Here is an 11801-nt window from a genome sequence, read left to right on the forward strand (position 1 = left end):
TTGAAGGTCTAAAGTGTACTGATACATTATTGCTTTAATATTTTATGATATTGACTGTACAAACCGGTGAATAGGCATGGAGATCACAGTGATGAATAAGCAGAATTCATTGTTTGGTTGGAACTGAAGCAGGAGTCAGTAATTCTCCATCATTCAACCATGTAAGATAACTGCCTTTAAGCAAATTGTTTGATTCATTTATTGTTTTAAAAGTCCCTCTCCAAGATGAACTCATGCATGGCTGAATGTTCACCAGTTGAACGAACGTTTCACAAATCAGCAGAATTTTACACTGCTGTTAACAGCTGACGGGCTCTGGCCTGCCATTGATCTGACTGAGGCTTGAGTAGGGACAGATCTGCACCATTGGCATCTGGGATCTTATTCATAACCTTCTCAGCTGCAGTCTGCCACCATGACATCTTTTCTTTTGTTTTCCCATGTTTTTACCCTTTTTGGTATCCTCTTTGACAGAATCTTTTTCTATCTTGGTCTGCATTATGTCTATCCTTATCCATTCAAAAGATGTGAAATATGCGAAGTTACTGTATGTGCCATCTTGATATAAAGACAAAAAGAGGCCATTTTCTTAAGATAGGCCTGTGTTTAAGTAAATTGAGTTAAGCAATTCTGATCATGGATTTCGATGAACTGTGGTTGCACCATAATGGCCATAAAAAGGGTTCAAATTCCAGTGCAAATTGCAGACAGGGGTATTAGGGCCCATATTATTTGACCAGTAACGCATCTTATTGGTCCTGAAGGTAATAGCTTTCCTTCTTTTTGGCTTCGCTTTGCATTTCTCAGGGCCTAGCGCCCACGAAAATTATTCTTCAATTATATTGAGCTTGTTTCTTGCAATTATATCATAAACCTGCTTTACTACAATAAATCTGTATTTCATGAAGTAATACCGAGTGTTGGGCATGGGAACATTTATTTTCTGGAAGACTGAAAGCTTAGGTAATGGGCCAAACTGGTGTATCTTGAATACACTCACAAAGTGTTAACCTAATTCAAATTTTATTGAGATTTATTAGTTGATGAACCAAGCCCCTTTAGGCCAGTTTTTATATTCCATGTTGTCAGATCTGTCACTCATTTTATTGTATTGAATTTATTACATTTACTGTTTGGTTTGATTGTCATGCAAAAAATATCTATACACATATATTCCAAATGGGGTAAATAACCATTTGGAGACAGTCTTTAGAGGTCAGGAGGTGAGAAAAATAATGCTGGGAAATACCTCAGTTTTGAATTGTTTCCCCCTGGACTGATGTGTTGTTTTCACTTGATCTCAACTGTGACATTTTCCCATGTGCCTTATGTGCAAAGGCCGTTGGCTTTTATGACTATTATTGAAAATTTAGCTTTTCATCCTACTCAGAAAGGTCGTGCAGTCTGAAACTTTTTTGGACCCATTTCTGATTTAACCTCTGATCATCTGTAGCAAATTTCTGTCTGCCAATTTCAGGAAAAACTGTCCTGGCTATGTATTACTACAGGTGGCTGTGACAGTGGAGGCACTGGTATCATAGGCCACTGATGATAGAGACATTAATAGTGGCTATAATTTAAAAAAGAAATCAATGGAAATTAATGCAATCACTTATTCTTTCACTTCTATTGATCACTCCTCATGGAGATTGCCAGTTTATGGCACCTTTATAGTTAGCATGTAGTCTCATTCAGGTCAAAGTAGGAAAATAATAAACACTGTCAAAAAGTTACAAAGGTTAGCATTAGCTAAGAAAAGGTCACCAAATGACAAATATTCTTCTCTCTGTTGTTCACCAACCTAGTAACTGCTTATAATTTCCAGCAATGATTCATTTTCTGTCTCGTTGGTTTAAATTGAATTCAAATGTTTAACTCTGTGAAAGGCCATATTATCAGTGTTTATACATAAGCAGTGTGTGTGCCGTGTTTATGTGAGCCATGGTAACAAGATGTCATTGAGCGGTTAAACACCTGATCAAATTCACAGGCTGGAGTGATATATGACACATTTATAGTTCATGTCCTTAACATTCAAAGGAAATTTGTATTTTATGTGTGAAGTTTTCACCATTAAGGGTATTATTCTTTCCAAGTTTTTCTATGGTTGTTAGCGTGTTTTTACAGTCCTGGATGAATCACCTCAAATGTTCCCCTTAGAGTACCAGTCCTTCCTGTCAACTAGCTGAAAATGGTATATATAGTGCAGCATTGACAATGATACTGTGTGAGCCTTGTGCTTTTAAGGTGACAAGGGTTGCCGACCAAGTGGACACCATTTTCATCGAGACCTGCTTTCACCTCCCCAGGACTTCCTCTGTTCTTTTCTAAAATTGGGGGCCACATCTTGCCCGGTCGATTTCCCTTTTCCTTACCGGAGGAAACGAGGGAGGGGGGGCCCCGTGGGTCCCTCTGGCTGTCGCGTCTGTCAGCCTGTCGTCTGCTCATCCTGCCGGCCTCCGTGTCACCCCTGGCCATGGCTCTAAACGTGTCAGCACATCGCCACCGTCCGCTGCCGGCAAGGCCTTCAGGGAAACTCCTCTAAATCACTTCATTGAAATCGACAAACAGTAGTTGCTAATGACATCACTGCCAGACAAAGTCGGCTTTTAAAAATCCCAACGGCATGAGGACCAAAAAACAAAACAAAACAAAAAATAACGCTGCATTCGGAGATGGAGAGTGGTAGAGGAACACCCCCCGGAGGTGTTGTAAAGAATTGTCCCCCCCCCCCCCCCCCGTGACTTACGCACCTGTGGCGGACTGGCTGGTAGTCACGTAGCCCTGGGCCAGCGTGGAGCTCCTTGTCCAGCTGCGTCTACTGCACGTCGAGTGCAGTGTGTGTCCCTGGCTCTCTCAGCCGAGGGTCAGGGAGACGTTGACGGACAGATGGGTTCCTGGCTTCCAGAGGGCTGGTGAACAGCAGGGCTCCCCATCCTGTGAACTCGCCCTCCCCTGCGAAGCAACCCCAAGCGTCTGCCATAAAGCACATCAACCTTGTCATAAACATTCTCACGCACCTAGAGCCTCGGGTGGGATTTGGGCCTTGGACACAAGTTCAGTTCAGCCATTTAACATGGTCCGTGTTTTGGTGCGTCACAGGTTGACATTTGAAAATTGGGGTGGGGTGGGGGGGAAGGGGAGGGCATTCAGATTTTGGGTGTAGTTTATAGTGTGTGGCCTTGCAGTTTCACCAGTGGACATTTCTGCCACTGCCATTCACTTCACTTCATGAGGTTATACCCTAATACATACAAATTAAAAAGACCTTTCACATCCTTGTATCATGTAATTCACTATCCTGTGTCAGAATAGGCAACTCTGCTAACCACTAACCATCCTGTCAGGAAACACGCTGTCAAGACTCCACTAAGCCAATGACTGGTATGGACCACCTTTTCACTTGGAAACTGGCTCATGGATGTCATGGTCTTGAAAACTTTGTCTTGAGGATGTGCACTTTCCTTTCACTGTTATCTCTCCACCTCTCTCTCTCTCTCTTTCTCTTTCACTCTCAGTTACTGGAAAGGAAAGACCACAGTAGCTCTGCACTGTCCCCACTGACAGAATCAGTGAACTTCAGGAAAGTCAGGGCTCAAACACACTGAAATATCCCTCGATCCCAATATGATTGTGATGATGATGATTGTCAGACTTTAATCGCACAAGCGACACACTGCACATGTGAATACATGGATGCGACACAGGACACACACGCAGGCCTGAGGTCGTTTGTGAATTTATCTACTGCATTTATCCCATCCTGGACTGTCCTTCCTCAAGGACCCCAGGAGCAGTGGGAAGCCTTTAGGCGAGGTGAACCGTCTGTCTTGGTCAGGGACCGACAAAGAGTGTTCTGTTGTATGTTTTTTCTATTGGGGTTCTAAGTGGAGGAAACCCCTTGTGAACACAGGGAGAACATGCAACGCCACACAGAAAGGCCCAGTCGATAGCCCACCTGAGCACTGAAGGTCTGGGGAGGATCTGCCCCCCAGAGCCAACAGCACCTCTTGCGGGAATCGAACCCATGACCTTCTTGCTGTGAGGCAGCAGTGCAAGCACCTGAGCCACCGTGCCGTATGTAGAATAATCAAGTTATCTTCTTTGTATTACACGTCTGCAGGATCTGTCAATGAGATATACATATATGTTTAAACGGTTTAACACAATTCACCTAATTGTTAAAATGTTGTTTTTACCTCCGCCAGGAGGTTATGTTTTTGCACCTGTATGTTTGTTTGTTTGTTAGCAGGATTACGCAGAAACGCATGGACCGATTTCCATCAAACTTTGTGGGGAGATTGGGTAATATAATGGCAATAATTGATTAGATTTTCAGATGTCAAGGTCAAAGGTCAAGGTCACAAGGCGGAGGTTTGCATTCTCTGAATGCTCCCATTCTTGTTTTATACGGATTAAGCATTGGTCAAGGAATAAAACAGTGTTTTTAATGTGGCTGGGGTTTAGATGAAAATATAGGAGATATCCAGAGTTTCAAAAAGTGGTCCTTGCACTACTCCCAATGTGGACACACCTTTCACTGGTGAGTCTTACTCAGTGGGAACAGCTGGTGTAACCACTGAATTTCGTTATGCGTAGAAATGTATCAAAGAGTGTGTTTATTCTTGCTTACACTCCAACCAAGTGAGAACATGGGAACTATGACTGTGGCGAGAGGGAACAAAATGTAACGTGTCTGTGGATCACTTTGCATACAATAGTTCACCATGCCAATTGGATCCAGAGTAAATGCCAGTTTAATTGGCATACCTTCAGGTACATTTTCCCTGACTGCAACCGCTCTATATTTGATTAAGTAATATACACACACACACACACACAGTTTATGTGGTTAGTGAACATGCTGCCCCCTCTGTGATTTTGGCCTAAGGGAACCCAAAGGAACTGGAGCTTAGCTTGTTGTACCAACAGCTTGTGTGTGTGTGTGTTTGAGTTTGTGAGGAGGAGAGAGTTTGAGAGGTCTGTAAGCTATTGTATATTATAATTGGGTTAAATGCAGACCTATTTTAAGATGCGTACTCATGGATAACAGCACTGAATATTCTGAAGCTTAAAATGTGTTTGTTTTAATCCCTTGCTGGTGGTCATCTTTGATCTTTTCTGCATTTTCTGTGTGAAATTGAACTGACTTGGCAGCACAATTGTAACCACTACACAAGACCTGTGAACAGCTTTAGATGGTGGTTGATAGGTGCTAATAGATGTTAGAGATCAAGGTAGGTCTGATTGACCCAACAGGTGGAAGGGCTAATGTCCTTCCTCAGCTAACAGGTCACATATGGCACATTTCCATGATAAGTCAACTTGCGTAACATCAAAAGGATTATGTATGTGTGTGTTTGTGTGTATGTGTGTGTGTTCATTATGTTCCTGAGGTGTGTTGCTCTTTCATGTTCTCAATAAGCAGGTCTAATTGTTGTGATCACACCTGGCTTTTGTGTGGTGATTTGTCTGGCCTTCACTACCATGGTAAGGGCCTTCACGGTGATCCTCAATCCACACTGATGTGTACTGGTGTGCTAACAACCACCATCAAATTTAGGACATCAGCACAAAATTGGGATGTGGATTGGATGGGAGCTGTGAAGAATCCATATATCCTTAAATTAAGAGTTTATGATTGCCTAGTGTGTATTGTGAATTTCCTAGCAGATTAAAAGCCTTTTTTTGTCTGGATTTTGCTCTGGATTGTATTTAGTGCTATTTTGTGTCATAACAGGTCCTCAGACACCTCTCTGACACAAATATCCTACACATATCCAGTTTGCATATGAAAACCAGCAAGCACTTATGGATACTGAGAAAACACTATGGGAGACTGTTAGGTCCCCGCTTTGAGCAATTCATCTTCCCGATATATCAGTAGCATTTTATGGGGAAAATACTTTGTCTGAGACCCACCCAAAGCATCCAGACTAAACATGTTTAGAAAATGACTATTTATTTCATAAAATAAGTTTAGGGGATCCAGTGATATATGTAAATAAACAATAATCAGGTTAAAGTGCCAAATAACAGTTATACAAAAAAAGAAAATCTGTACAAAAATTACAATGGAATGTTGATTTCTCACAGAAGAGACCATGGTTATGTGTCATTGGCCATCACCATAAGCTTACAGACACTGTTAAGGACTGCATATTTAAATTTCATACATGCCCCAGATCAAAATCTAAATGACCAGTTCAGGCCAGAGTCAACGCAAAAGGCTCAAGATCACATTCAATGGATCAGTTCTAATTCTGACCTCCGGGTCTTTTCCCAATAAGCTCTTACACTGTTACCCCAGAGAACGGTTCTCCAAACAAAACACTTTTTAAAACCCCGAAACAAAACAGAGCCGACCCACAATTTGAAAAAAAAAAAAAAGTCCAATGTGTCCCTTCTGTTGAGTCTTGGTGCATTATTTAGATTCCAGGTTATTCAATAGCACTTTTGTCAGATGAAATGCTGTCTCTCCACGATACAAGAATTTCTGTCCCTTTTTTTTCTCTCTTGGAACACTTTCACATATCCCTCTTTGGTGTGATCAAAAATGTGTACAGTTTGCACTGTGTTCATATTGCCCAGGAACAATGCTGTCTCTGTGCCTTGTCATTTTTGTTGGTCGTTGTTCTTCCAGTGTCCCCGTAATGCTTGTTTGTTTTGGCCGTTGACGTCACTTTATCTTGGCAGGCTTCAGCTCCTTGACCTGCATGTGCAATGTTTTGTGGACCGCCAGCGTCCTCGACTGACAGAATCCCTTGCCGCACTCTTGGCATTTAAATGGCTTCTCTTTTGAGTGAATGTATCTGGAGGGCAGAACAGACAAAAGAAGTAATGTTATATGACAGCACAACAGTTTTCCCTCACGTGCTCTGGAGACACAGACATGTTTTGTCCTTAAACGCTATCCATAAAAGAAACATCTGTCCGGCACATTTAAAAGAGCATTCATATAATAATTATGAAGAAAACAAGTGAGTGATGGCAGTATAGTATGTCTTTATTTACAAAATGAAAGAAATAATTGTGTCGTGATTGTGTTAACGATCTGTGTCAACATTATGTTAAGAATGCTCTATTCTGCAAACATGAGTGATACTTAATGCTGCATGAGCTCTGGACACAAAGCTCCTCAGAATATAACTGTCAATTTAAAAACTGATCAAACTAACTTAATTCTAAATGTTCATACGATTTCTTAATAGGTTAGACATACCTGTGATCTCTCAAGTGGTCTTGTCGCCGGAAGGCTTTGTGGCAGATGTCACAGGTGTATGGCCTCTCGTCTGTGTGCGTGCGCTCGTGAATTAGCAGGTTGTAGGACTTCGTGAAATGGCGGCCACAGAACTTGCACACAAACTCCTTCTTCGTCTTGGAAGGCAGGCGCCCTCGGCTGGGCTTCCTCTCCGGGGAGAGCTTGGTCACGTCCAGCAGGCAGCCCAGCACCGGCGGGTGGGGTGGGGGCGCACTGGCACTGAGGTCCTCCGCCTTCAGGGGGTCCTCCTGGGTAGCGGCAGCCGCCAGGTTGGCAAAGTCGAATCTGGGCTTGTTCTTGGAGGAGCTGCCCGTGCCTTGGCCATTCCCAGAGGAGTCCTGCTTGTTTGGCTGGACCAGGTGTGGAAAGAGAGGGATCGAGGGTAGAGGAAACCGGCTATCCACCAAGCCAGGGAGCTTGGAGAAAGTGCAGCGAGGCAGGGCAAAGGGCGGGTAGCCCAGAGTCCACTGGTGCAGGTGTACGGCGTGCAGGGCACTGAAACTGTAGATGCTGGGCACATGGTCTGATGGGAGCTGGAAGCCGTTGGACGCCTGAAGCAGGGAGTAGTTGGCCAGTTGCAAGGATGGATGGAGGGGAACTGGAGCCGGAAGGGTCTTACTTCCCATGTTTGTCAAACGTTGATCAAACCACTAGGGACTGACAGGGTAACGTCCTCTGAAACAGAAAAGAAAGATAATTTTAGACAACACAGAAGGAATTCAATTCATTATAAATTGACTTAGAGATAATTAACGTATTAACTCTCTCTATCAGTCTGGTTGGCAGAAGTAAATTAAGCAGTTTTTACATTTAATTACAACCATCACCCCTGGGACTCATACAAAACCCTTGTATACTTATGCATCTGATAGGACGAAGAGAAGGGGAAAGAAAAGGAGGAACAATGCGTTTGATGGCAGGGAAAGATACAGAGAGAGAGAGGTCTGACAGGATGGAGAGGCACACACACACACACACACAAACACAGACATTCACACAAACACCGTTTCAAAGCTTGCCAGACGTGAATGCGTGTTTGGTGTAGGCGTTACCCTGCTCCCAGAAATTGTGCCCAGAGCTATTTACCTCAAAGACACCATTCACTGAGGTAACATACCTCAATGAACAATTTCATCACGTTTGATAAGGAGAGACACAATGAACAATCATGCCCTATTGTGTCTTCATTTGATGGGCAGATGGAATATTTCTATGGAAGAAATCTTCAGAGAGCCTCTAGACTTCTGGAGAACAGTTAAGAATTTCTATGACTCAAAAATATTTTGAGTATGGCTCCTGCAGTAACTCGCATGTGGCAAGCGTGTGTCTCAGATGTTAATGCAGAGGAGAGTACCCAGCCGTAATTTGTTCGTTATCCCCCCCCCCAAATTACCATTCAATAAACTCTCTGAGATTGGTTGTCTAGCAGGGTTATCGTTATAAATAAATAGTGAAATAGTACTAATTAGAGACTCTCAGGCTCAAAAGGCCCCCGGGGATTTATACTTTCTGATCATGACGCAGAAGTAATTGACTTTTACTTACGAGGTCATTAGGGGAGATCAGCGGTTGCTCCCTAGCAGCCCCGTATCCTTAACCCTTTGATGTCTGCACCATTTAATTGTTGAAGGAGATTGGTGAAACTGAGCAATCAATGTACGCACACCAAGGCACCTGAGCACGACGGTTGTTTTCATCTTCCAAGCACAGAAAAGAAAAGCTTCTGATAAACTTATGCCACAGCACCACATTTAGATTTATGCACGAATAGAAGAGACTGATGAGGGTAGGTCTAACTGAACTTGCATGGGCCGCGCAGCAGCATGCACAATGTAATAGACAGCCGCAGGACGCTTCACTTAACACCAGTCCCTAAATCCTATGGAATTTGAAAGTTGCTGACCCAAGCGTTAATGACATTTCACAAAGACATTGTTGGCTAATTAGCGGGATTTCTGCAACGGTTCTGGCAAGAAAAGTCACACCATCAAACCCGCTTTGCTTCCCACACGACATAAAGAATCAAACTCAGTACAACTTTCCTTCCCGCAGATTTATCTGAGCTAAGGTGATGAAAGGGTTCATGAATCATGTTGGATTTTCTTTGCCCTGTGCGCTCTTGCTATATTTGGTGACAACGTCCTCTCCAGAGAGACTACTTAGACTACTGAAGCTTGCAAACTCTAATGGAAAGGCCTTGTTCTTGAAATGATGGGAGTTTTCAGCCTCAACCTCACGTAACCCACGGTTCAGACTGTTGAAGCCTATGCAGTGTGACTGAGAGCATCCTTTGACTCTGATCGTTTCCGTAGTTGACATGACATAAAAGGCGTCAATTTTACTTGTGCCTTCCACAGGACCTTCTTGAACGAACTTTTCCTAAAACCATTTGGTTTGTAAAGGAGTATTTGTCACTTGTGAAATGGGGAGAGCTGTAAGGAAATGGTTGTTGTGTATTGGGAAAGTTAAATATGCAACCTCAAAGACACTGTCGGTCAATTGTGCGGGCATTGCCACAAACGAGCTGATGCTTTTATCTCTATCAGTACAAAAAAAACAGGGGATATAAACATTTAACTTAATCTGAGAAAGCAAAGTGCAAGACACTCAGTGTTTAACACGGGAATAATCTCACACTACCGAGATACAGGCCTACAATGAAGAGAAAAAACGATGTCAAAGAGAAAAGGGATGGAGGACAGAAGTAAACAGTGTCAGTGTTAAAGTAAACTGTCCTAAAAGTGGAATGCTTGGTGCGAAGAAGTAGTCAACCCAGGACGTAATGTAGCCTATAGAAAGGACACTAAACATGAATGCCGAAGGAAACGTGTGCTTTTGGCTTTATAAATGTATCTATTTTGAATGTTTGAATATGTACCAATATATTTTAAAGCAGCAAATGTATAATAATAACAATAACTAGAATACAAATAATAATAGCTATTATTTCATAGCATCACATAAAATGATCACCTCAAAATTATGAAAACCAAACATCTATACCAGAGGGGTTCAAACAATAAATTTGGATGAAATGCCGTGGCATCAATTTACACAATAAAAACAATATTTACTGTGAGTATGACGCTATATTTGGTCCTCCAAGTAGGCCTACTACTGCAAACGATTATTTCTAAAATAATTAAAAACAATTCATTACCGTATATTGCTGAATGCTAGTAAGATAATTCGTTTTTAATTAGAATATCATTGAATGGACTTATTTCACAAACGCATAGGCTACTTAGTAAGCTGAAGAATGTGCATCTAGCCTATAGGCTGCTTGTGCATGAATATTGCTGTGTGTTGTGCATGATAAATAGAACCCAACTCATCCTTTGAAAAGGACATTAAAATACAAACTGAAGTCATATTTCGTTTTTTCCAATATGTATCAAAATCACATATTTATAATCGAACGAAAATCTGAATTAGGATAAGTGAAAATGTTTGATGTGCATCAAAGGTGTTTGGTGCAAAGCAACGATATTGACTATTGCTTGATCTTTCTTGGCCGAAATTATAAATAGTCTTTAATAGCCCTAGCCTTTCTCACGAAAACACAACAGCGTTGTTTATAAAAGGGAAAAGTTAGAACTGCTTCAGGCAGCCTGCAAGCTATACATAACATCACATAACGAGTGGATGCTTTCCCCTCTGAAACATCACACCTGTTGATCGCTCCAGCATGCAGACCACCGTTTTAACCAAGCCTACCACCGCAGCACCATTAGCCGAAGAACTTCCACTACATCATGACAGTTTGAGGGCGACATGACCACTTTCAAAATTAAAAGCAGAACAATTCAATACTTATAATGCCGTCCAGTCTACACGGCGTTTGCGAGCAAATCTCTGATAGCTTACAACTTGACTGCCCCTTGCTACATGTCATACCTTCGCCCATGTTCTGCGCAGTTTTCAAGTGTTTTCAAGTGTCTTCCACTACCTTAACAAACAACTTATAATTTTCAGAAGTATGGTTCAAGACCAAATAAATATTTACCACGTTCAGAAGTTCTGGAACAGTCCAAGATATCAGCGTTGTTGCCTTCAAGGAGCTGGTAGTGGAGTATACTGTTGCTGCAAAACTTCGTAAAAAGTTACAGACCGTTCATAAAAAAGTTTCTTGAACCGGATAGTTGAACCAACTTGTTCTGCATGTCACCTCAGAGTTGATCATGTAAGTGCGTGTATTTCATAGTCGTTCCCGCAAGTTGTACGCGGGACGTTTTCAGGATGAGACTCTCTTTCACTCTCTTGCGGTTCCAAGTCAAACCGCCTCTTTATTGCAACAAACCCCTCCACTTGCACATGCGCGTCATTCGGCCAACCTCCCCAACTAGAAAGAAAAAAGACGAGGGAGATTCATACTGTAAAGCAAAGTTAGTTACATTCAGTTCATGGGAGCCCGACCAAGCAGTAGTCAGTCTAACTGTGGCAAAACTTTATCAGTTTATTTTCATTTCTCATCAGTTTATAGTTGAGGTACGTTACTATAACGTTCAATCTTGGACAGCACCATACAGGTAGACGGGTA

General features: G+C 42.2%; 1 protein-coding gene across 1 annotated transcript; it reads right to left on the reverse strand.

Moving 5' to 3' along the window:
- Positions 1-6325: 6325 nt before the first annotated feature.
- osr1 (odd-skipped related transcription factor 1) lies at positions 6326-11406 on the reverse strand. Its single transcript, XM_080850360.1, has 3 exons — positions 11268-11406; positions 7223-7936; positions 6326-6812 (listed from the first exon to the last, which is right to left on the reverse strand). The coding sequence occupies exons 2-3, from the start codon at positions 7885-7887 to the stop codon at positions 6680-6682; spliced, it is 798 nt and encodes a 265-aa protein (XP_080706486.1). The 5' UTR covers positions 7888-7936; positions 11268-11406; the 3' UTR covers positions 6326-6679.
- Positions 11407-11801: the final 395 nt, after the last annotated feature.

The sequence above is a fragment of the Sprattus sprattus genome (genome assembly GCF_963457725.1).
Source record: "Sprattus sprattus genome assembly, chromosome: 13".
In the NCBI taxonomy this organism is placed as follows: Eukaryota; Metazoa; Chordata; class Actinopteri; order Clupeiformes; family Clupeidae; genus Sprattus; species Sprattus sprattus.

Coding starts and splice junctions, on each gene's coding strand:
- osr1 (XM_080850360.1), bottom strand. CDS start 7,887: ATGGGAAGTAAGACCCTTCCGGCTCCAGTTCCCCTCCATCCATCCTTG. Junction 6,813..7,222: donor GACCACTTGAGAGATCACAG/GTATGTCTAACC, acceptor TCTGCCCTCCAG/ATACATTCACTCAAAAGAGA.